Genomic DNA, 27,254 nt, shown 5'->3' with positions numbered 1-27,254 from the left:
ACAGAGCAGGTATTATTTAGCTGGTGGATGATTCTCAGCACTGCAGTGACACTGACATGGTGGTGGTGTGTTAGTGTGTGTTGTGCTGGTATGAGTGGATAAGACACGGCAGCACTGCTGGAGTTTTTAAATACCATGTCCACTTACTGTCCACTCTATTAGACACTACATCTACAAGGTGGACCAACTTGGTATAAAAGTCAGAGACGATTGCTCATCTATTGCTGCTGTTTGAGTTGGTTATCTTTTAGACCTTCATCAGTGGTCACAGAATGCTGCCCACAGGGCGTTGTTGGCTGGATATTTTTGGTTGGTGGACTATTCTCAGTCCAGCAGTGACAGTGAGGTGTTTAAAAACTCCAGCAGCGCTGCTGTGTCTTATTCACTCATACTAGCACAACACACACTAACACACCACCACCATGTCAGTGTCACTGCAGTGCTGAGAATGATCCACCACCTAAATAATACCTGCTCTGTGGTGGTCCTGGGAAAGTCCTGACTATTGAAGAACAGGGTGAAAGGGGGCTAACAAAGCATGCAAAGAAACAGATGGATTACAGTCAGTAATTGTAGAACTACAAAGTGCTTCTATATGGTAAGAGGAGCTGATAAAATGGACAGGTCCAAAGGTCCACAAAATTAAGCTGTTACCCTGATAGAGAAAAACATGAGGACACCCTACCTAATATGCTATCTGACTTGACTCGACAAGACATCTATTGGAGTCTTGTGGTGTCTCGTTCAAAGACATTAGCAGCAGTTAAATTCTATACAATGCAAGGTGGACAGTACTACAGGGCATTCTGGTGCCATCGTTTATAAATTATTCACAGGTGCCTGGCTGTCCACATAATCTTGGAGTAAAAAAGAAATGTCGGACAAGTTCATCTTCTTCCATGCACTGTGTGTTGTGACACATTCACCCAATCACCATTAAAACAATTATCTGCAATTTAAGCCACATGACGATTTGTACCAGATGACATAGCCTTCATGTCCTCAGGCATCAATGTGTCTTGGCTGCCTAACAATCTATCAGTGTTTTGTGGCTTGAGTTCTGGGCTGTTTTGAGCCTCCAGCAAGTTAGGGTAGGCCCTTAGGAACAATTTGGGGTAGGCCATTAGTATTACAATATCCTCATGCACATATTGAGGTCTATAATAACATTTTAAAATAGTTTTACAATTATTTATTTTATTTATTTATTTATAATTGAAACATACACTGATCAGCCATAACATTAAAACCCCTCCTTGTTTCTACACTCACTGTCCATATTATCAGCTCCACTTACCATATAGAAGCACTTTGTAGTTCTACAATTACTGACTGTAGTCCATCTGTTTCTCTGCATGCTTTGTTAGCCCCCTTTCACCGTGTTCTTCAATGGTCAGGACTCTCCCAGGACCACTACAGAGCAGGTATTATTCAGGTGGTGGATCATTCTCAGCACAGCAGCAACACTGACATGGTGGTGGTGTTAGTGTGTTGTGCTGGTATGAGTGGATCAGACACAGCACCGCTGCTGGAGTTTTTAAACAACTCACTGTCACCGCTGGACTGAGAATAGTCCACGAACCAAAAATATCCAGCCAACAGTGTCTCATGGGCAGCGTCCTGCGACCACTGATGAAGGTCTAGAAGATGACCAACTCAAACAGCAGCAATAGATGAGCGATCGTCTCTGTCTTTACATCTTCAAGGTGGACCAACTAGGTAGGAGTGTTTAATAGAGTGGACAGTGAGTGGACACAGTATTTAAAAACTTCACACTAACACATCACCACCATGTCAGTGTCACTGCAGTGCTGAGAATAATCCACCACCTAAATAATACCTGCTCTGTAGTGGTCCTAAAAAATGGAATCAAATGACCATTCACCTAATAATCTTAATAAAATAATCTGCAATTTGAGCCACATGACGATCTGTACCTAATGACATTGCCTGTCCTCAGGCATCAATGTGTCTTGGCTTCCTAACAATCTGTCAGTGTTTGCGGCTTGACTGTCTGGGCTGTTTTGAGCCTCCAGCAACTTAGGGTAGGCCCTTAGGAACAATTTGGGGTAGGCTGTTAGCATCACAATATCCTCATGCACATATTAAGGTCTATAAAAAAGTCTACTGAACTCTTTTAAACACCACTGGGATTAATTAAAATGCCAACTCTTGAGATGTTGAGTGTCCGAAAAATTTTGTCAATTAAAGGTATAATATGATTCACTGTGTATAAGCATAATAAAAGCAAAATAATGCACCATGTACCAAAGAAATGAACCACACTTATTGCCAATTCTGTGCAGATGTGACAATAAGCAGCTTTAATTAATATGCACAATTACTGCACGGAAAATATCTTTATAGGTCTGTTGGAAAAGTTTCCACAATTTACACTTTAATATGAATAAACAGTACTCCAGATTTCAAAGGTATTTATGCAATTCTGTAAGCACACATGAAAGCTGCAAGCTCTATTTCTATAATTAAGACCCGGCTGATAAATGTTACTCCAGAGGCACAGTAGCATAACGCTGCTGGAGGAAAGCCGTTTACTCACCTGCCTGAGCAAGGATGAACTCCTGGTAGCGCATACCAATGTTGTTCCTGGCTGTGCAGTTATATCGACCAAAATCGCGGTCAGACATGGGAGTGACCTGGATAAATAAAGTGAGGAAACTGGGTTATTCACATTTTCAAAAGTCTGGAGAACTGGATCTGACTGCTTTGCAACTACTGTGCTATGATTTCAAAACAAATTTAGAATAACAGCTTAAATAGGCAGCAGGGTGGCTCGGTGGGTAGCACTGTCACCTCACAGCAAGAAGGTCCTGGGTTCGATCCCCAGGCGGGGAGGTCCGGGTCCTTTCTGTGCGGAGTTTGCATGTTCTCCCCGTGTCTGTGTGGGTTTTCTCCGGGAGCTCCGGTTTCCTCCCACAGTCCAAAAACATTTAGTCAGGTTAATTGGGGACACTAAATTGCCCTATAGGTAAATGGGTGTGTGTATGTGTGCGTGTGTGTGTATGTGTGTCTGCCCTGCGATAGACTGGCGCCCGTCCAAGGTGTTAATGTGTGCCTTGCACCCATTGAAAAGCTAAGATAGGCTCCAGCACCAATAACCCCCCACCACCCAAGCGACCCTTATTGGATAAGCGGTTAAGAAAGAGAGTGAGTGAGCTTAAATAAAGTGGTAAGAAATCTGTCCTCCTGAACTCCTAGAGATGTTTGGAGTAAATTAAAATCTCAGCCAATAGAATGAGACTAAAGTAAATTAAATACCATATGTAAAATAGAAACAGCTCGAATTATACTCTAATATGCTTGTATGTTTTGCAATGCTTAGTTCAGGAGTATTTAGCAAACAGCACAATGATGACAATGCAGAGCTGTATATGAGTACCTCCAGGAGGGACCTGCCGGGGGCACTGTGGACTCGCATGTTGGCCATGCCCTCAGTGGGAATGGTCAGCTTGTCTCGCCTCCACAGCATGGTGGCCACTGGGTTGGACATAACCTCACAGCTGATGTTCACTGGGTTTCCCTCCCATGAGAAAAAGATGGTGTTATTGGTTTGAAACTTGGGGGCATCTGTCAAATAATAAAAAAAAAATATAATATTAGTCAGTCTATAGCACAAAAACAGAACTGAGATCAGCTCTCTGAGCATTAACTCAGAGCAGAATTCAATGTATTAGCTAACAGTTGACTGGCATGGTGGGGAATAACAAACCAAGCTCTGTGAAAGTCACAGATGTGAGCGTGTCTGTATACACATGCACAGTAAATGAAAAGTGCATCTGGGAGTGCTCTTGCAGCTGGGTATACAGGCCCCTGTTGAAGCTGAATAACGTGCGTTAACAAGCATGGCATGCCATTTCAATGCAATTTATCAAAACAGCCTGGCCAGTCTACAGCCACTGCCCATCTCTGCTCTGTTTTTTTCTCTTTTAGTTTTGTTCACTAAACACAGACGTCTTTTTCTGTGTTTCTTTCTCTCTGACTCAGTGGCAGACGTGCACTGAAGACCATAAAGTGCACATAATAATTCTTTTTTTCATAATAGAGATTGATATTGTCCATTATGTCATTAGCATTCACTTTACAAAGCCCTATTAGAAAGACTTTTCCATTCAAACTGTGTTGCCCCACAGCACCACATTGCACCCCATCACTGAACTGTGGCTATAGTAAAGAAGAAATATATTTTAGTGTGTTTTATGAATTTCTTTACACCCTTTAAAGCCTTTATTTAAATCCATTATTGATAAATTATACGAGGGATCTTCAAAAAGTTGCTGCACTTTTATATTTTCATTGGAAACGGTGAGGGTGGTAGGGGTAATAATTGGTCATGTCTGAGAGACTGAAAGAGAGCTTATAGTCCGGATTTAGCGTCATCTGATTTCCACCTTTTTGGACGCCCAAAGAAGCTTTAAAGGGAGGAAGATTTTTTCACGTGATGATGATGTGAAAGCAGTGGTGCATCAGTGACTACGCGCTCATCCAAAAGCTTTTTTTTCTGATGCCATTAAAAAGTTGGTCGGACGCTAGGAAAAATACTATAGAAGGTGACTTTGTAGAAAAGTGTGGGTTTTTCGGCATTTAGCAGAAGCTTTTTATTCAAAGCAACACAGTATTGTGGCAGGACAGTCTGAGCAATTGAGGGTTAAGGGTCATGCTCAAGGGCCCAACAGTGGCAACCTGGCAGTGGTGGGGCTTGAACCGGCAATCTTTCGGTTACTAGTCCAGTACCTTAACCGCTAGGCTACAACTGCCCTGCCTACTAATACTCCTCTGTAGTATACAATTAATATACTGGTCACAATTATTGATGGTTCTCCTCTGGTTATGTGTGGTGTAAAGTATGTATTCAAATATGTCAATTTCTACTGTATGACAAATCTAGTTACAATTTAAGAAGAAGAAGAATGCCTTTATTTGTCATATAAACATATGCATGTGTACAGTACAACAAAATTCTTTATTCACATATTCCAGCTTGTTTGGAAGCTGGGGTCAGAGCGCAGGGTCAGCTATTGTACGCCTGGAGCAGACAGGGTTAAGGGCCTTGCTTAAGGGCCCAACAGTGGCTGCATGACAGAGCTGGGATTCGAACTCTTAACCTTACAATTGATAGCCCAAATCTCTACCCACTCAGGGTACCACTGTCCCATTTAGCGCAATTTCAAAGCAAAGATTTTTGCTAAGTTAAAGTGGACTGTACTGTAGCCTCTATGTGGTAAAAGTGAACAACCGTGGCTGTGTTTTGTCTCTGTCATTCACAATTTGGATCTCAAAGGTGGAATTAATGTGACGTTGAAATAATTGCACTGGAGCTAAGCAGTGTGCTGTCACCCAAGGGAAGGAAACTGGAAAAGACAAAACACCTCAAAAAACAAATTAAATTGTGGGCCTGTTTATACATCATGCATTTTTAAAACTGGTTCACTGACATCTTGTTTTGCCAGTGTTCTAAATTAAATTTCCTTAAAAAGATGCTCAAAACGCGTAGTCATACTAAAAATCTGTGTGATCAGCTATTCACTCACTAAATGAACAGTAGGTTTAAAGAGACTGCACTTTTATTGCAGGTGCTACAATGTATTACTAACTGCACTATATGGCCAAAAGTATATGTACACCTGACTGTAAAAAATAAATTTAGCTAACAACAGCAACTGTGGGAATCTGGGGGAATTTGTGCCTGTTAAGTCAAAAGAGCATTTGTATGGCTGGGCACTGATGTTGGTCATGAAAGACTCAATTGATGTTCCAGTTCATTCTAAAGTTGTTCATTGAGGCTGAGGTCAGGGCTCTGTGCAGGCCACTAGAGTTTATTTCAATCAAGACTTTTTTCATGGCTTTGCACAGGGGAACAGTCATGCTGGAACAGGAAAGGGTCTTCTCTTTTCAACTGTTGCTGAAAAGTTTAAAGCATATAATTTTCTTTATATAATTGATTTATTGCAGGGGTGTCCCAATAAATTTTTCCATATGGTGTACATTTAGAATAACATTTAATATTTATATTCCAATGGTGAATAAAGAAGCAATGCCACTGTAAATCAGACACAACTTAAATATTTGACTACATTCAGAACATATAAAAGGTGTTAGCTGCCATCTTTATCGTAAAGTACCAATACCATACCTATGGGCAATAAATGAGGAACAGATAATTTTTTTAATAAGGGGCATTTTATTCTATATTTTTTTTGTTTAGAAACATTTCTATAACTGCTGTTTCTCTGGTACATTTACTATTAATAATTATAAAAAAAGACAAGTACGGATAAGCAAGCTGGTTGGTTATGCTAGCCCCAGGTATCTTGGGCGAAAGAAGCTGACTGTGAAACAGATACCATGACTTTGAAATAAATAAATAAATAAATAAATAAATAAATAAATAAATAAATAAATAAATACATAAATAAAAGTAATTGAGTTCTGGTATTATACATATTCCAAATTATATATATTATATATATATATATATATACTGTATATATAGTTCTGTTAGCAAAACCTTCTTTTCTATTTTTCTCCAATTTTTTCCCCAATTTTCTCCCCAATCTAGTCGTATTCAATTATGCTTCACCCCTACCGATACTACCCTCCATTGCTGACTGAGGAGCTTTGCAACTGACACGTGTGCAGTACCAACTGCATCTTTTCACCTGCACGAGGCGAGTTCATATGCGGATCAGCCTTGTGCACGGAGAGCCACACCTGGTCAGCATTATTTTCCAACTCTGCGCAGGCGCCATCAATCAGCCAGCAGAGGTCGTAATTGCATCAGTTATGAGGAACCCTGGTCCGGCTAATCTAACCCTGTGAACAGCCAATCGTTGTTCATGTAGTCTCCCAGCCTAGCCGGATGGCAGAGCTGAGATTCGATAAGATGTATTCGAGATCCCAGCTCTGGTGTGCTAGCGTGTGTTTTTACTGCTGCGCCACCTGAGCGGCTTTCTCTGCTTACTGTTAATAGAATCTAAATTAAGTTAATAAATGCAACATTTCTTCTTATTACAAGAGTAAAATTGTATGTAAAATAATGTTAAATTTTTCATAGTGATTTTAAATTTACTGTAAATGCTATGAAAAAGCTACCACATGGTAGTTCTGTCAACAACAAACCTGGCACTAAGAAATAATAGCACAATGTTCCTGCTGGTGTCATTGTAAGAGCTGGCATGTGTGTAAATGTGTTTGGTGCACATGTGTTACCAGTGACTGCTTGTGTGTGTGTGTGATGAATGGTGGTTAGTGGGTGGTGATGGTCAGGGTTTCAGTGACTAACACACTTACACTCAATATCCAGGAACATGCTCTTCTGATGTCCTCCAATTCTGCTAAGAGCCTCACAGTCGAAGCGGCCCCAGTCTGACAGACTCACTCCCACTATGGTCAGCATGGACTCACCATACTTCCCACGCACTTCTACACGGCCGTCTGGACTCTGAAAATGCAAACACACTGTCGTGTTTATAATCAGATTTTAATATTGCTAAACAAATGGTATGTATTATCATTACATTAGAAGATATGTTCAGCTAAGTGCTGTTGTAACAATGTTAACAACCCACAGCGTTTTTAAATACAATTATATATATATAGTTTGAGGTTATACGTTAAACTTTTGTCCCCCCAACAAAAATGTAACTTTTATTATAAATATATATACGCCTCTCAACTGACATGCGCCCCCTCCGGTACGCAGTCAGTACAGATAGTGCATTTTTCACCTGCACGAGTCAAGTTTATATACTTGACGGGCACTGTGTACGGAGGGCCACACCCACATCAGCATTATTCTTCAGCCCTGTGCAGGTGCCAGCAGGGGCCGCAGTCGCACCAGTTATGAGGACTTATGATCCGACTTTCTTACCCTCTAACCCTGAACAACAGCCAATTATTGTTCATGCTGCCGCCCAACCTAGTCGGAAAGGCAGAGCTGAGATTCGATACGAAGTATTCGAAACCCCAACTCTGGTGAGCTAGCGTACTTTACCGCTGCACCACCTGAGCGGCAACATAATTATTATTATTATTTAATTTTTTTTTTGCTATTTTGTTTATGCATTTGACCCTTTTTCTCCCAGTTTTAGCGTAGTCAATTCGTCTTCCACTGCTGGAGACTCCGATCATGTCCGAGAAGGGTATATTCACCTGCCTCACGCTCCCTCTGACGTGTGCGCAGTACACGACCCCTTCTTATTCGCCCACACGTTCTGTGAATTTGCGCATGAGGCCAGTATTCGCGTGCGGGGAGTCAAGCACTGACCTCCGCACTCCTCCACTTCCTGTACAGATGCCTCGGGCTACTAACCAAGGTCCTTACACAGCGTCGAAGACCCCACCCACATTAGTCCGGTCTTTTATCCTCCTGGCAGATTTTAAATGGACAATTATGTCTGCTGCAGGTACTACAAATGATGCCTGCTAGAGGGCGCAAAGCCGACCGGTAGCAGAGCTGAGGTTCAAACTCAAGAGTTCAGAATCTCAGCGCTGGTGCGCTAGTGAAATATCCTGCTGCGCCACCTGGGAGCCCTACTATGATATTAGATAAGAATAAAAGAATAAAAACAATGATGACTATGCTTTCTGCTTCTACTACTAGTATTTCCAATACAGTGCATGTTTTTACTGCCACAGTGTTCAAAGACTGTCTGCTTTACATTACTCCGGCCAATACTTGGCACTGTCTATGGTAATCATACACTTTTGTGATGCTGCTTAGCTATGCAAAACCAATTCAGGTAATTTGTTTTCAAAACAGTTTCAGTGTCAATGGAACTCTGTAGTATAGGGTTTGCTAACCTTTACTGGCCAGTGATCCCAATTTTAAGGGCTCAACATTTATTGCGACCCAAACCCATTCCTTTCCCAAGCCCAATCCTTTCCCAAGCCCAGTCAACATGTTAGATTTAACTCTACATTAACAGTTTTGTAGAAGTGTCCTGCAACCCCATGTGCATCTTAGGTGACCATATGTCTGGTTCCACTCCCAAGATTAAAAACTGCCTTTGTGAATTTTGTTTCTGAGCAAATATTCATGCTATATGATTCTCTTATCAGCTTGAGTGGGCCAAAGCTTTAAGGCTGAGCTGTGGTTGGGTAGGAGATTTCCACTTCACAGTAACAGGACTTATATTTGACGTGGCAGACCATAACAGAAATCAGTTGATAACTAGAAAGGTGGCCTTCTTATTCCAGTACCAAGTGCTATGATGAATGGCACTAGGCTATTTAATAAGTCCCATTCTACTGTCTGTGGTTGCTTATACACATGGCTACAATAAAGGATATCCAAAATTATATCTGAGTACCTTTATTACTAAATAAATGCTACAATAAATAGAAGCCTCTAGAAAGTAAAAAAGAAATAAAGTACCACACCAGCAGGCTGTCAGACTATGCCTGGAGGTCACTTGAAATCAGATTTCTAAAGGACAATGCATCCTTTATCAGCTATTGGAGTAGCAGTTAAATTCAGATATCAGGTTGGTTCTCTGTCATTTAGATCTTAACTCATTCTAACCTGATTTATGCTTTATTATGTGGTCTATGTGCTATTGAAAGCCACCCAAAATCATCCTCTGAAACAATAATGAATCATGTCTTTTCAGTAATGATATTTAGAACATTGACTGCAAGCCAAAGTAAGAAATACTCTCAAACAAAGTACATAACTAAAAGGATAACATAAGGGATGAAAACAATATTAATTAGGTAATAACACAGCTTTAATAACATAGGTAATAAGATAGCTTTTCATAAGCTCTACAGGCCACTGATGGACACTAATTTTCCTAAGCATTTCTAACCTCAGTTTGTGTTTTAAATTTTCTTCTTCTATCTGCTGCTCCCCTAAGGGGTCAGCACAGTGGATCATTTGACTCTATATATCCCAGTCCTTTGTCACCCCAACCACCTGAATGTCCTCCTATGCCACATTCATAAACCTCCTCTTTGGTCTTATTCTCCATCCTCAGCTCCCTTTTCCTGAAATACTTCTCATTCCTCCTCTGCACATGCTCAAATCATCTTAACCTTGCATGTAATGACAATGCACTATTCATTACTACTCTCTAGGTGCAACATTGGGTTCAAATCTGGTCATAGCGTAGAATTTACAACAATTTCTAATGCAAAAAAGAAAAAAATGGCTTTGACATTCTGCAAAAGACCACTTCTCTAAGAACGGTATTTGAGACGTTGTTTGAATGTGTGATTCTTTGACATTTAGTCACAGAAAACATTTTTTTTCTTTTATGCAGCATTGATTCATGAGTATCACAGTTACTGACTGTGCACTTTCAACCGCAGTCGAAATTCATGCCTTAGTAATAACCCTCTTTGAAGGTCACTTGGATATTTTTATTATGCCACCCTCACCTAGAATTAAGGTCACAATGTTAACTGCTTAATTGTGTCTGTCAGCGTCTGCCTGTTTTTTTGTTTTGTATGTATTTTCTTGCAATTTTATTAATCTTTGATTTAGCCACTCCTTCAGAGATCTGTTTAAATAAAAGTATAGTGTTCAGCCATAACATTATGACCACCTCCTTGTTTCTACACTCACTGTCCATTTTATCAGCTCCACTTACCATGTAGAAGCACTTTGTAGTTCTACAATGACTGACTGTAGTCCATCTGTTTCTCTACATACCTTTTTAATTTGCTTTCACCCTGTTCTTTAACGGTCAGGACCCCCAACAGGACCACCACAGAGCAGGTATTATTTAGATGGTGGATCATTCTCAGCACTGCAGTGACACTGACATGGTGGTGGTGTGTTAGTGTGTGTTGTGCTGGTATGAGTGGATTAGACACAGCAGCGCTGCTGGAGTTTTTAAATACCATGTCCACTCGCTGTTCACTCTATTAGACACTCCTACCAAGTTAGTTCACCTTGTAGATGTAAAGTCAGAGACGATCGCTCATCTATTACTGCTGTTTGAGTTGGTCATCTTCTAGACCTTCATCAGTGGTCACAGGTTGCTGCATACGGGGCGCTGTTGGCTGAATATATTTTTGGCTGGTGGACTATTCTCAGTTCAGTAGTGACATTGAGGTGCTTAAAAACTCCATCAGCGCTGCTGTCTTATTCACTCATACCAGCACAACACACACTAACACACCACCACCATGTCAGTGTCACTGCAGTGCTGAGAATGACCCACCAACGAAATAATACCTACTCTGTAGTTGTCCTGGGAGAGTCCGGACCATTGAAGAACAGCATGAAAGGGGGCTAACAAAGCATGCAGAGAAACAGATGGACTACAGTCAGTAATTGTAGAACTACAAAGTGATTCTATATGGTAAGTGGAGCTGATAAAATGGACAATGTGTGTAGAAACAAGAGGTGGTTTTAATGTTATGGCTGATAAAACGCCTCCTCTTTCTAAAAAACTTTACCCTACTCACAGACTATTTTAATTTCTTGTCGAGAAGCTGCTGCTAGGTTAATTATGATGCCAAGGCTTTTCATGAGACCCAGTGAAAGCACCATGGGCAACTTCAATTCAGAGCAACTCCATTCACTTCTATTGTAGTTGCCTAACAACTGGTCTTTTATGCTTTTGACAGGTCCTCCTCTTGTCATGTTCCTGGACTGGACGTCCCTGTTGAATTAGCTATTACGCAGGTCCAATTTTGATTCAGCACAGCATGTCTGAACATTATCTCAAAGTAGGGCTAGGCAGGGCGGGTGGTAAGCACAGTGCAGGGTTTCTTTGGGGCTTTTAGGTTCATATGCTCTAATAGCAATGACAGGATTGGTATATATGTTCAGGGACTGGAGCTCATATAGAAGAAGATGATTGCATAAAGCATTTTCCCCCACAAATGAAAAAATAAGAGATAGAAAATAGACCTGCAGTGCAGACACTGTATGGGTGCACAGCAAGCACTCTGATGAAATAATTAGAACATCTACATTTACATTTACAGCATTTAGCAGATGCGACTTACAGTAGTGTGACAGTATACAGTCTGAGCAATTGAGGGTTAGGGACCTTGCTCAAGGACCCAACAGCGGCAACCTGGCATTGGAGGGGCTTGAACCAATGACCTTTTAATTACTAGTCCAGTACCTTAACCACTAGACTACAACTGCCTTAGCGGCCTTAGCGACTACTAATTGTTTTTTGCATTCTAACATCAGGCAAGCTTATATTTTCATGCTTTACATAGGGCTGTAGTCACAACCACCTTTGATGAGTCCAAGACAAGTCCAAGACCACAAAATGTCCTAAGGGGTTATACATGCTTTCATAATTCATATGTTATTCTTAACATAAGGTCAGTTTATTTTGTATTCTAACTATGCTAATATACGAGAGACCTTCAAAAAGTTTCCGCACTTTTATATTTTCGTTGGAAACCGTGAGGGTGGGAAGAGCAGTAATTGGTTGTGTCTGAGAGACTGAGAGGGAGCTTATAGTCCAGATTCAGCACCATCTGATTTCCACCTTTTTGGACCGCTCAAAGAAGCTTTAAGGGGAAGAAGATTTTCATGTGATGATGATGTGAAAGCAGTGGTGCTTCAGTGGTTACGCACTCAACCAAAACAATTTTTTTGCTGATGGCATTAAAAAGTTGGTACGATGCTGGAAAAATGCATTGGAATGTGACTGTAGAAAAGTGATGTCATTTGCTTTTGAAATTCTTAATAAATTTTTAATAACTTTTTTAAAAGTGCGGAAACTTTTTGAAGAACCCTCATATTTTACTATTCAGTCTGCACAAACACACCTATTATACTCAATATTATTTATTTATTCATTTATTATTACTTTATTATTGCATTTTCTCCCCCTTTTTTTCCCTTTTAGCACGTCCAATTGCCCGATTGCGTCATGCTTCCTCTCCACCAATGCCGATCCATGCTCTGATTGAAGAGAACAAAGCTAAGCCCCGCCCCCTCCATGCAGTATGCATCTTATCACCTACACTTTGACGAGTGCAGTGCAGCCCAACACTGTGTACGGAGAGACACACCCTGAGAGCACTGAGAGCCTGAGAGCACCATCAGTCAGCCAGCAGAGGTCGTAATTGCATTTGTTATGAGAGAGAGACCCCATTTGGCTTAATCCCACCCATACCTGATCAACAGGCCAATCGTTGTAAGCCACGCCCCCTCCATGCAGTATACATCTTATCACCTACACTTTGACGAGTGCAGTGCAGCCCAACACTGTGTACGGAGAGACACACCCTGAGAGCCTGAGAGCACCATCAGTCAGCCAGCAGAGGTCATAATTGCATTTGTTATGAGAGAGAGACCCCATCTGGCTTAATCCCACCCATACTTGAACAACAGGCCAATCGTTGTTCATGTGGCCGCTCAGCCTAGCTGGCAGGCGGAGCTGAGATTCGATACCTGAGCAGCCATTTATTATTACTTTTAACTAAATGCTTCAATCTTTTGCTTCAGCAAAGAAATTAACACATAATTTGCCCAAATTGGTACCTGCTTCTTTGGCTAAATACATCAAAAGACATAATTAAGATTTAGTAGTTGATTTATCAATGACTTGTGTGTTCAAACAAATAAACAACTGACTAGTGAGCAGTTTGATTAAAAAAAAGATAGAACAGAATTTTCTGGAAGACCAATGACTGAGATGAGTCCAAGACAAGAATTAATAAATTAATTAATTCCTATTTTCACCTATTTTATTCATGGAATGTCTTCCCTCTTCTCCCAATTTTAGCATAGCCAAGTAGTCTTCCACTGCTGTGGACCCCCATTGCATCCGAGGAGGGTATATTCGCCTGACACATGCGCAGTCCACCGACCCCATCTTATTTGCCCATACTTCGGTAGATTTGCATGTGAGGCCAGTCTCACACATGTAGAGTCACACACTGGTCTCCGCATTAGGGATTAGTTCTAATTCTTAAACTAAGGACCAAGAGAGTATACTCTGCTCGCACAAATTAAACTTTGTGTATTATATAAATTGCACCGATTAGGAATATGAGGGGTACCTTGTTTCCATCAGAAAAGCTCTGTCCATCACTGGCTCTTCTCCAGGAAATTTCAGGCAGTGGTTCACCCTCTGCTTTACAGGATATCATAGCAGCACTGCCCTCCACAGCTGTCACGTTCCGCAGCTTAGTGATATGTGGCTGGACTACATGGCGAGATAAACAAAGCACACAATATAATGAAGAGACAACCAGGTCATAGGATAGAGGAGAAAAACAAACTAAATTAAAGGTATTGAATACAAACTAAATATGTAAGCACATGAGCATTAACTAAGAACATTTGTGATATATATTCTGTAAAGAAAATATTAATAATAATAAAAAAAGACTCAGGGCTGAATACATGAGAATAATGCTATTTTACAGATTGTGGCACATAAATACAAATACATGTAAAACACAAACACAGCGAGGGGTTTGAATTAAATAGTTAATTCAAATAGTTGTTTCATTTCAAATGAAATGTCAAGATCATAGAAAACAACCTACAGATCATGTCCATGTTATTTAGGCTAGCATTTTAGATTAAGCCAGCAGGCTGCATGATACACATAATACAAAATAAATAGTTTGGCAGTTCGTGGAACAGGACAAGGTAGAATAGAATGCCTTTATTTGTCATATATACATATGCAGGTGTACAGTACAACGTAATTTTTCTTCACACATCCCAGCCTGTGTCAGAGCGCAGGGTCATTCATTGTACTGCGCCCCTGGAGCAGAGAGGGTTAAGGGCCTGGCCCAACAGTGGCTGCATGGCAAAGCTGGGATTCAAACTCTCAACCCTTAAGTTGATAGCCCAAAGCTCTACCCACTAGGCTACCACTGTCCCATATGTATGTATGTCTGTCTTATACATTCCTTCTTTCTAGGGCAAGTAGCTGAAAGTACTAAACCAGCAATTGAAGGGTAATTCTAGACCCCAACACAGCCTGGTTGCTACTGTTGGGCGCTTGAGCAAGACTCTTAACCTTCAATTTTTTTGTACTGCATTTATTCCTAATTGTAACTTGCCCTGGCTTAAAGAATCCACCAAATGCCACCAAAAACTAGGGCAGTGGGAGCTCAGCAGTAAAAATACTGAAGTAGTTATTAGAAGGTTGCTGGTTTGAGCTCACACTGCCGCGCTGACACTGCTTACCCGCTGAGCAAGGCCCTTAAGCGTCAATTTCTTGTACTGTATGTATTCCTAATTGTAACTTCTAAGGCAGAGGGAGCTAAGCAGTAAAGGTACTTGAGTAGTTATTAGAAGGTTGCTGGTTCGAGCCCACCACTGTCACATTGGCATTGCTGAGCCTCTAAGCAAGGCCCTTAAACCTCAATTGCTCAAATTATACTGGGCCACAACTGCTTTACTTAAATGCCATATATGTAAATGCAAAAATGATGTGTGGTCATACTGAAGCTCCACCTGTACTTTCTTAACAAGTAAATTACTGTGAGAATGGGTGACAATTTAAGGTATCTCTGTTATACTTCAACTTAACCATCTGAAGTTTCCATTCATCTACCAAAGCTTTGAAAAATATTGATGGCAACAGGCTATAGTGAGGAAGTGTGCAAAGTTCTGCCCAACTTCTGATGCAGTTTTGCTGGATGCTTTTTTATGGAGTGATGTGGCAAACTACTGTTAAAGTAAATAAATAACTATAGATACATATGTTTTTGTTATACTCCTAAATTTGGTACCATCCATACACAGTTTGTTAATTGAAAAGTGTAAGAAACATACACAACCATGGTGAATACAAGTTACGCTTGAATTAATGAATTAAATGAATGAAGGATAACTTAGCAATAACTCCAGACAAAAATGCCAGACAAAGTTTTCCTTTTTGTAAAGAAATGCTAGCAACCGTCCAAGAGCTGCTCCACTTTCTGAGATGTGTCCCTCAGCTAAGGACAGGGAGGCATAGTAGCATGCTGATCTGTCAACTTCCAATAGTTGACAATCACCTGTGTGTTCTATCCCTCTGCGCTGCCTAGTTTGGTTGGCAGATGGGACTGGAGAGCTCAGTTGTGTTTGATCTGTAAATCGCACTTGATTGACAGACACATGTAACAATTTGAGAGTCCATTAGTAAATATGGTTGTTGTTTACCAATTGTGAGGCCATAAAATCATACAACCCCAAATCAGAAAAAGTTGGGACAGTATGGAACATGCAAGTAATAAAAAAAACACAGAGTTTCTTACATTTACTTTGACTTTTATTTGATTGCAGACGGTTTGAACCCTGCTCAACTTCATTTTATTTATTAATATACCTCCATTCCTACATTTCATGCCTGAAGTCCAAAAGCCAGGGTCTGTCATGGTATGGGGCTGTGTCAGTGCTTTTGGCAAAGGTCATTTACACTTCTGTGATGGCAGCATTAATGCAGAAAAGTACATTGAGATCTTAGAGCAACATATGCTGCCTTCAGGATGTCATCTTTTCCAGGGACGTCCATCCATTTTTCAACAAGACAATGCAAAACCACATGCTGCACACATTACAAAGGCATGAGAAGAGGGTACGGGTACTGAACTGGCCTTCCTGCAGTCCTGACCTGTTCTCAATAGAGAATGTGTGGAGAATTTTGAAACGAAAAATAGGACAACGACGACCCCGTACTGTTGCACATCTTAAGACGTGTTTGCAGGAAGAACGGGACAAAATGAAAGCTGAAACACTAAATCACTTGGTATCCTCGGTGCCAAAATGTCTTTTAAGTGTGGTGAAAAGGAATGGCAACATTACAAAGTGGTAAATGCTTTACTGTCCCAACTTTTTTTGGAATGTGTTGCAGGCCTGAAATGCAGGAATGGATGTTTATTAATAAATGAAATAAAGTTGAGCAGATAAAACATGAAATATCTCAGGTTCATCCTGTCTTCAATCAATAAAAGTCCAAGTTAATGTAAGAAACTCTTACATTTGCATTTTCCATACTGTCCCAACTTTTTCTTTTTCAGTGTGGACAGTGGGGAAAATTGATTAAGCATCAATGCTGAAATAAACAAAAAAATATTCGAGTGACAGTTATTATTAATTGATGTACTGTACAACAGAAACCATATAAAAGAGTAGCTGCGGCACATTGCTTTTCTAAATAAATATACATAAGAGCTGCTGTCCCACAGCTCACAGTTATAGCGCAAAACAAGCAAAGTCCAAACCATGGACTACTGATTTTTATCTATCTCATCTCAACAGCATAAAATATCCAACTGTGCAGTTCTGTTTTCAGCTTTAAACTTGTTCGACACATTAAAAAGGATTCTTTTACTAGAGTGATCCTGCTGTTGAAGATAAATCACTGAAACTGTGTAGGTTTGCATTCTTGACAGGCTTCATTAGTGTGCAACATTGATTATGCTGGCTGCATAAAGAGAAGCCTTCACTTTGAAATATAAATTGCTTTATTCAGTAGTACTTAGTAAACTAAAAGAAAAGCAATCAAACATAATCATTCTTTAGATATAAAAAAATATTCAGACAAGAGTTTCAAGGGTGGTAGCAAGGGAAACGAGCATGTATATTTACAATGTGTAAATAATAGTATATCTAGATACACCAACCCGGCATAACATTACGACCACTTATCTCTTCATCACGGCACCTGTTAGTGGTGGGATATATTAGGCAGCAAGTGAACATTTTATCCTCAAAGTTGATGTGTTAGAAGCAGGAAAAAAGGGCAAGCGTAAGGATTTGAGCGAGTTTGACAAGGGCCAGGTTGTGATGGCTAGACGACTGGGTCAGAGCATCTCCAAAACTGCAGCTCTTGTGGGGTGTTCCCGGTCTGCAGTGGACAGTCTTTCAAAAGTGGTCAAAGGAAGGAACAGTGGTAAACCGGTGACAGGGTCATGGGCAGTCAAGGCTCATTGATTCACGTGGGGAGCGAAGGCTGGCCCGTGTGGTACTGTAGCTCACATTGCTGAAGAAGTTAATGCAGGTTCTGATAGAAAGGTGTCAGACTCTATGCCTCAACGGGTCAGGGCTGTTTTGGCAGCAAAAGGGGGACCAACACAATATGACAAAGGTGGTCATAATGTTATACCTGATCGGTGTACACCAGATCCTGGGTACAGGCTGGCTTGTGGTAATGATGCTGCTCGTTTCAGAGATGCTGGAGTCCCAGATAGCAGAGCAAATATCATAAAACTATGAGCTGTTAGATCCTTTTGTTGAGCGCCTGGCTAAAACAAGCATGTATATTTATAATGTGTAAATAAAAATATATCTAGATACACCAGATCCTGGTTACAGGGTGGCTTGTGATATTGATGTTACTCGTTTCAGGGATGCTGGAGTCCCAGATAACAGAGTAAATGTCCTAAAACTATGGGCTGTTAAATCCTCTTGTTGAGTGCCTGGCTAAAACAAGCATGTATATTTATAATGTGTAAATAATAATATATCCAGATACACCAGATCCTGGTTACAGGGTGGCTTGTGGTATTGATGTTACTCGTTTCAGAGATGCTGGAGTCCCAGATAACAGAGCAAATATCATAAAACTATAGGATGTTAAGTCCTTTAGTTGAGGATAGGATGGACAGATGGGAAAACAACTCCCAGCTGCTGCTAATTCAAGTGGTGGAGAAATACAGGGAGAATAGCATGGTCCTCTGTACATGCTAAGCTCTTTGTAAGAATCTGCAACTAGCAAGTAAAATGCAACAGGTGACTTTACACATGCCCAGGCAGTCATGTGATATTTTGAGGGCCTCCTCAGCCAGTGTGGATGTCATGCAAGTGGCAAGAGATCATGTTTTTTAGTTTAATCACACATCACAGACCATTTTGTTATATTTACTTATGTCGATTTCATACACTATATGGACAAAAAGTATTGGGACACTCATTCTAGGTCCTGATTTAGCCACAGCAACTGCTAATGTGTAACAAATCAATAATATATACAGGAAATCATGTGCTTCACACTGACCTCAGCCCCACTGATCAGCTTTGGAAGGTACTGGAACATCAATTAAAGCTTTATTGCATAACATTAGTGCCCGGGCATATAAAGGCTCTTTTGACTAAATGGGCACAAATTCCCATGTACTAGTTTTGTGAGAAGTCTTTTAAAAACAGTGATTACTGTTATTGCTGAAAAGATTACATACATATCACTCTATTTGAATGTGAAATGTAAATGTGCCTCTGTTCTATTTTAAAACTGTTTGTTTTTGAAATAGGGTGTCCACCAAGGTCATGGTCAGATGTCCAAATACTTTCCATAACAGAAATGTAAAATGAAAATCTATGTCAACTTGCCCGAAAAAGCAACATCAATCCTTATGACTAGTGTTGCCCTTGGAATAATAATGAAGCTTTGTCACGAAGAGCTTATATTGGTGCTATGTAATACTATAGAAACTCCCCTTAAGTAAAATCTTACAATTTAAATGTATGTTTAAGGTTTTAGACATGTTGCACAATAAAAAAAAATAGCCTTAAAGTAAGTCAATAGCCTTTCCACAGATATATATATATATATATATACTGTATATATATATACACTGTACAGTATACTGATCAGCCATAACATTAAAACCACCTCCTTGTTTCTACACTCACTGTCCATTTCATCAGCTCCACTTACCATATAGAAGCACTTTGTAGTTCTACAATTACTGACTGTAGTCCATCTGTTTCTCTACATATCGTTAAAGCCTGCTTTTACCCTGTTCTTCAATGGTCAGGACCCCCACAGGACCACTACAGAGCAGGTATTATTTAGGTGGTGAATCATTCTCAGCACTGCAGTGACACTGGTGTGTTAGTGTGTTGTGCTGTTATGAGTGCTGTTATGAGTGTTATGTCAGTGTCACTGCGGTCTTTATATGTAAAATATAAATATGTGATGTAGAAGCTATAAAATTAATATCCATCGATTAAACAGTGTCAGGAATCAAGCCTCCTTGTGCTCCTTCTGCTCATGTTTACATGCCACGCCCTCTCTCCAGGAGCACATGTTGGAGAAGGTTTGTTTAGGCTGTTAAGCCTACGCCTCCTCTCTTCTGATCGGACTGAAACCAATGAGCCACAGCTGCTCCTCGTTTTAGGTGAAATGCTGAAGGTATTTAAGGGAGCAGCTGGGGGTCATTTGGTGGAGGCTAAACTTCTCATGATTTTGAGGTGATGCGCATGTTGTTTTGTCATGCTTTTGGTTTGGTTTGGTTTGGTTTGGTTTGGTTTGGTTTGTCTTGGTTTGTCTTGTCTTGGTTTGTCTTGTCTTGGTTTGTCTTGTCTTGTCTTGTCTTGTCATGATCGCCATGCTCGCCATGCTTTTGGTTTTGTCATGTTCTTGTTAGGTCATGTTCAGTAGTTTTGTTAAATGTTAGTCTTGTTCATGTTCTTTGTTAGTAGTGATGGCAAACCGAAGCTTTCTAAAGCACTGAAGATTTCCTCCTAACTGTAACGAAAAAGGTTCATTACTCGAAGCTTCATACTCAAAGTGCTTTGTGTATCTAGTGGACAAGGGATCTTTTTTTATAGCTTTTAAAACTGTGTTCCAGCGCATTAAAAAACATGACATTTGATGTTTAAATAAAAGCAACTGATAAAACTAAATTGTTGTGCAGGTCTTCAAAATGTCATTGCTGAGGTGTACATACATTCATGGTTTGGCAGAATACTTTGATGGCTGAATAACGTAATGTATTCTATTAAAATACGTTAAACAGTAATAAAGCAGTCATGTGGTTGTGTGCCGAAATGAAGCTTTGGACGTCATTGGTCACGTGATCGGTGTAGAACGAATCAAGCATCGACACAGTGATTCAAAGCAACGTGTTTTTTTTTTTTGGGTTTTTTTTTTTAACACACACCTCGAAGCTTCAGATTCAAGAATGGCATCACTATTTGTTAGCAAGTGTTAGCTTAGCATAGGGTTTAGGATTGTTTAGGTTTATGTTTCTGGTGTTTAGATTAGATTTAGCATTTAGGTTTCATGTATGTTTAGTGTTAGCATTTAGATTAGCATTTAGCTTAGGGCATTTGTTAGTGTAAATTTTTGTTTGTGTGTCCCCCTCTTGTCTCATTTAGCCCATACGTTACAAACCGATGACTAAAATGTTCAGGGATATAAAATAACTTTAAGGATTTCGTGAGATCCAGTTTGGTGGTTTCGTATACTTAATAAACTACCTTTCCCATCACCCTTTGCAAAATAACTCTCATGCAATAGCTGGGCTTTAGTGTAACAAGCTCTTTGATGAATGCCTTTTGCTTGCACTCTGAAAGGATTCTGATGACTACAGAATAAATCTCCATAGATTTACATGAGCCGACAAGGTGCTATCTAAATAATCTGCTAGGATGCTTTGCAGCTTCATGGAAATCTAAATTGAAATTCTTGGCCATAAACAATGTGTCACTTCTTGCGTTAAATAATTTAGGAGTCTGTTTATAGAAGAGAAACGGTTCACACTGGAGGGCTGGATGTGGGAGGTTGAGAAAAGAAAAAGAGAAGAAAATAAATCTGTCTATTTAACACCACAGCTTGGTTTGTAAGAACATCATATCTCTATTAGCTAGGGATCCAGCACGTTTTTAGAATTAGCACATTCAGCTGCATCACCAGATCTTGTGTTTATTGGATAAAGGCTTTGGTTCGCATCAGGTTAATGTCAAGTAGGAAGTTTCAATTTTGTCTAATATTTAACTAATCACTCAAACTGAGGTGAGGTTTATTGAACTTCTGGGGGTTTTTTTTCTCAATAAAAACTTTTGCAGCTTTAGATCTGGGAGTTTTTGAGACTGTTATTAGACACAGTTTAATATATGCTGCTACTTAAAGAAACAATAAAATATGTATTTATATTAATATATTAAATATACATTAAATAGTTTTGACATTTAACAGGAGATAAAGTGTATGAAATAAAGGTTTTTAATAATGTCTCACCAAATACTTTGAGAAAAATCTCCCGCTGCACCTCCCCAGCCTTGTTGGAAGCTTTGCAAGTGTATGAGCCACCATCATCCTGTTTAATGTTGTGGATAGTAAGTGTAGTACCACGGGCTCGCATTGCATACTGTTCTGACTCCTGCAGCTCTGCTCCCTTCCTGCCAGACAAAACACAAAGACACGTCTCAGTCTGGTAAACACCACCAAACTTTACTATTAAAGCACAAACACAGAAACATTAACCTAAAGAGATTTATATATTTATTAATTTATTCATTTTTGTCTGTATTGTATTTTTCGTGCACTGCAAGCATCTGTGTAACCAAAAACAAATTCCTTGTATGTGTAAGCATACTTGGCCAATAAAGCCCGATTCTGATTCTGATTCTGATTCTGATTTAATAACAGGGCAGCAATTCATTAATTGCGAAACAAAAGAAACCAAACATTTATTTAGTCACTCAGTCACTCAACTTTAGGGGAAAAGTTGCTGAAAGTAGCTAATTCATCTTCTGCAGGTTATGGGGTTGGGGGAGTGGAGTATGCATAGGAACCCACTTATGCCTAGTTCACACTACATGATTTTTGCCCTGATTTTCGCTCGCCGACTGGTCGCCGCTAGATGTGCTGGCTCAGACGCAACTCGGCGTTCGTTTAGGGCTCGAAACTCGGCTCTAAATTGCTGTGTGTGAACTGTTAAACACCTCAATCCGAGTGGCTCGCCGAGCACTCAGTGATTGCTGGCAGACTGAAGTAAAATATCTAGCATGTTAAATATTTGGATCTGTTGGCGACTTAAAATTCTGTAGTGAGAAAGGCATTGTGAGCAGGTTGCGAGTGGCAGCGAGTGCTATGTCGAACTACAGCCAATGAGAATGCAAGATACGGGGGGAAACCTGGGGGAGGAGTGTAAAAACGTGGGACAGAGGCATAATATATTTTCTATTAGAATTCATTGGCACACACACAAGCTTTACAGTATTTGTGACCTTATCGTCCATGGCAAACCATAATACCAACAATGCATTGCAAAAAAAATATTTATTAACCTCCAAGAGACAATCCCTGCTGGTCGCGTAGCCCAATCCACTCGGATTCATTTATTTTTCCTACTTGATTTTATGCTGCACATCAGCGCACAAACAACTTTGATTGCTCGCTTGTTGTTGACGTGCATTTTTGGACATGGCATCATTAAACCCCTTGTCACTTCTTGCATGAGTTATCAAAACGTAGTTTGGGAGACCAGATAGACTCGTCTGAGATTCCTCCTGATGGTAGATCGTGTAGTATAAAATCCACAATGACTTAAAAGACTCCCGATTACAAGAGATCAAGTTGTGTATTGTGAACTGTACTGCGATCTGACGACTTGGAAAGTCATGTAGTGTGAACTTGGCATTAGGTATGGAAAATAAATAGACAACCGGTAAATAATATGAAGAAAAGCACAAATACACAAAAGGTTGGTGACAATACAATCTTTACTGCCTTGAAAAGTTTAGTTAGCCAGAGCAATTCACCTGCTTATTGTGGAATATCTAAAACTTTTCACTTTTATTTTGTCATTGTTTTAACAAGGTATGTTTATATTTACAATCAAGTACATTAAAGTTGGTCAGCAAAAATATTAAAATGTAATTTCATTGTATTTAAATAAAGGATTAAAAGAATAGAAAATACCAAATACTAGTGTTTTTTGAAAAATAAAATTTAATTTGTAACCCTTTTGTCAACAACACAGTTGTCACCAAAAAGAACAGCTGCAGAAATAATTTACAAATTAGAAAAAGTAATAAAAAAAACAGTTTCTTACATTTACTTTGACTCTTATTTGATTGTAGACAGTATGAACCTGATATTTTTTGTCCGCTCAACTTCATTTCATTTATTAATACATCCATTCCTGCATTTCAGGCCTGCAGCACATTCCAAAAAAAGTTGGGACAGTAAAGCATTTACCACTTTGTAATGTTGCTATTCCTTTTCACCACACTTAAAAGACGTTTTGGCACCGAGGATACCAAGTGATTTAGTGTTTCAGCTTTTATTTTGTCCCATTCTTCCTGCAAACATGTCTTAAGATGTGTAACAGTACGGGGTCGTCGTTGTTGCATTTTTTGTTTTAAAATTCTCCACACATTCTCTATTGGGGACAGGTCAGGACTGTAGGCAGTCCAGTCCAGTACACGTACCCTCTTCTTCCGCAGCCATGCCTTTGTAATGTGTGCAGCATGTGGTTTTGCATTGTCTTGTTGAAAAATGCATAGACGTCCTTGGAAAAGATGACGTCTTGAAGGCAGCATATATTGTTCTCAATGTACTTTTCTGCATTAATGCTGCCATCACAGAAGTGTAAATGACCTTTGCCAAGGGCACTGACACAGCCCCATATCATGACAGACCCTGGCTTTTAGACTTATAGTATAGTCTGGATGGTCTTTTTCATCTTTGGTCCGAAGAACACCTGTTTGGAATAACATCATTATGTAGTTTTTTTTACCTCATTACTAGCTCTAAATTGCCCCTGTCCCAACATTTTTGGAATGTGTTGCAGGCCTGAAATCCAGGAATGCAGGTATTTATTACAAATGAAATGAAGTTGACCAGACAAAACATGAAATATTTTGAGTTCAAACTGTTTGCAATCAAATAAAAGTCAAAGTAAATGTAAGGAACACTGCATTTTCATTTTATTTGCATTTTCCATACTGTCCGAACTTCTGATTTGGGGTTGTAAATCCCTATACGTTCTTAACATGCATGTCCTATACAAGTGTATGTAACTTTTGACTCGCTGCAGCAGGATGATTGAGGTGGAACAGTGCTGTCATTGTAATATTGTTTGATAAAAATAAAAACAACTTAATCAAACCGCATTACAAAAATCTAATTTGCAAACAAATATTTCACACCTCAAATTTCCAATTGACAACAAAAAAAAAAAAAAAAAAAAGAACTTGAAACACAATTAAAGTGCAGGTTTCAGCAGGCGTACTATAATTGGTGGTGTTGTTGTCATGTCTCAGTGTGTCCATTAGCGTTTGGTTAGACTCATTCATTAAAGGTCAGCACGCATCATTGCTTGGCACCGATCAGATTCATCTCCCTCCCTCGCCAATCTCAGCAGAGGTAATTACAGTGATTGAGGGCCTGTAATCAACATGTTGGGTCGCCTGTCACTCCAAGCCCACACATTATAGGTGAAATGTGTCATTATGGCTCCTTTGCTGTGACTTTTTACTTCTTTTGTTCAGTCTCCCAGCAGTGTTTAATTTGCAAAGCTTAAATTAAATGAAATTAAATCCCATATGTTTTATTTCATGTAGGGAAAGACATTTGTGTGAAAAATTAGACCATAGCTGATATCACAGACCAGATTTAATCTCATAGCTGTGCAGGTGAAAACGAGTAATGTACTTAATTTAATTTATTTGATTTCCTTAATCAGTTTTTTCAATTGTAATTATCATTTGAATAACTTTTTAAACAACAGTAATAAAGTATAAATAAAAATGCGAAACATAATGATAATAAAAAAGAAAAAAAGTAATGTGGCTGATGATAGTAGTTAATATTAGCTATCCCAGCTGGCGCACAGCAGCATGTTTCCTAAATACCAAACCTAGCCTCCTGTCACTGTGAGGAGTTTTACACCACCTATGTGGGTAGGTTTTCTCTGGGTACTCTGATTTTTCACACCTCCCAATAACATAAAAAATGACTGGCTACACTAGTTCGCCCTTTAGGTTTGAGTAATTAGGTCAAGGTGTGAGCATGTGTTGTTCTCCACATGAGTGGTTTAGTGTCCAGTATGAATTTCTGCCTCACGTTCAGTGTAACTACAACGGCCCTAACTAGGATGAAGCAGACAGTGAACATGGCGGAAATCATGTGGGCTGTGTCAGAAACCGCATACTTAAACAGTACGTACTAAATTCGAGACAGTGCACACTGCTCAGCCGGTAAAGCAATAAGCTCTTTCAGTATGCAAGTGTGCAGTATGCACGCAAACTCAGACGAAGGTGTGAGCATTTGTTGTTCTCCACATGAGTGGTTTAGTGTCCAGTATGAATTTCTGCCTTGCATTCAGTGTAACTACAACAGTCCTAACTAGGATGAAGCAGACAATGAACATGACGGAAATCATTTGGGCTTTACTGTATACTTATACAGTAAATACTAGATTCCAGACAGTGCATACTGCTCATCCGGTAAAGCAGTAAGCTCTTTCAGTATGCAAGTGTGCAGTATGCATGCAAACTCAGGCGTACTACGTCCGCTATCCTACCAACGTCACGTGATGCATGACGTCACATCGCCACAGTTATAGCAATTTTAAAATCAGACAAAATTAATTCTGTCGTTCTCCACAAAACTACTCGTAACGTTATTCAGGGTTCTACTTAATCATAACATTTTTAATTTTTATCTTACTTTAACTTTACTACTCTACTACTTTCTCTCATCTATCAGCTCCATTGTATTATGGGATATATTATCGGTCTTGTAGTGTGCAGTGTTTGCGTACTCAAAAATGGCTATGCAGTAGGTCATCCGGGTACTTATCGCGTACTGTTTAATGAACACTATGTATTCGGACACACTACCCGCTCTCGCGTACTGCTTTCGCGTACTGTTCAGTATGGAAGCATGCAATTTCAGATGCATCCGTAGTGTTTAAATACATAAACATATTAGCCTGTATTTTTTGTTGTACTTCCAAAGATTAACATTAGAAGTACCTTATCTGTATTTAAATAAAAGAAACACAATTTAATCAGAAATTGAATGTATTATTGCTCTTTTCTTTTTCAACCCACCATCACTGACTTATTATCTTATGCCAAAATGTGTGTGACTTTTCACAAGAAGTTGGAGTGTGCCTGCAAGAATTTGTGACCGCATGTCAATGCCATTGGAGGTCGAGGCAGGCCATTGGAGTTTCTTCATTCCAAACTCTTTAAACCATTTACAGTGGGGGAAATAAGTATTTGATCCCCTGCTGATTTTGTAAGTTTACCCCCTTACAAAGACTTGAACAGTCAATAATTTTTATGGAAGGTTTATTTTAACAGAGAGAGACAGAATATCAACAAAAAATCCAGAAAAAAAACATTAAATAAAAGTTATAAATTAATTTGTATTTAATTAAGGGAAATAAGTATTTGATCCCCTACCAACCAGCAAGAATTCTGATCCCCACAGACCGGTTATGTGCACAAAAGGCACACAAATTAGTCCTGTCCCTGTATAAAAGACTCCTGTCACAGAATCAGTTTCTTCCATTCAAATCTCTCGACCACCAAGACCAAAGAGCTATCAAAGGACGTCAGGGACAAG

The 27,254-nt window shown here is 39.6% G+C and overlaps 1 protein-coding gene across 1 annotated transcript in view; it reads right to left on the bottom strand.

The window, feature by feature from the left end:
* Positions 1 to 27,254, bottom strand: part of ncam2 (neural cell adhesion molecule 2) — a 467,141-nt gene that overhangs the window by 58,137 nt on the left and 381,750 nt on the right. The window contains exons 7-11 of the mRNA XM_063005428.1: positions 21,909 to 22,069; positions 14,002 to 14,147; positions 7,309 to 7,459; positions 3,401 to 3,588; positions 2,561 to 2,657 (exon numbers count right to left, since the gene is read on the bottom strand). Coding sequence (XP_062861498.1) covers positions 2,561 to 2,657; positions 3,401 to 3,588; positions 7,309 to 7,459; positions 14,002 to 14,147; positions 21,909 to 22,069 — 743 coding nt within the window. The remainder of the gene's footprint in view (positions 1 to 2,560; positions 2,658 to 3,400; positions 3,589 to 7,308; positions 7,460 to 14,001; positions 14,148 to 21,908; positions 22,070 to 27,254) is intronic.

Source organism: Trichomycterus rosablanca, chromosome 12 (assembly GCF_030014385.1).
Source record: "Trichomycterus rosablanca isolate fTriRos1 chromosome 12, fTriRos1.hap1, whole genome shotgun sequence".
NCBI lineage: Eukaryota > Metazoa > Chordata > Actinopteri > Siluriformes > Trichomycteridae > Trichomycterus > Trichomycterus rosablanca.
The sequence above is the reverse complement of the archived record's forward strand: the minus strand, read 5'-3'. Positions and strand labels throughout refer to the sequence as shown.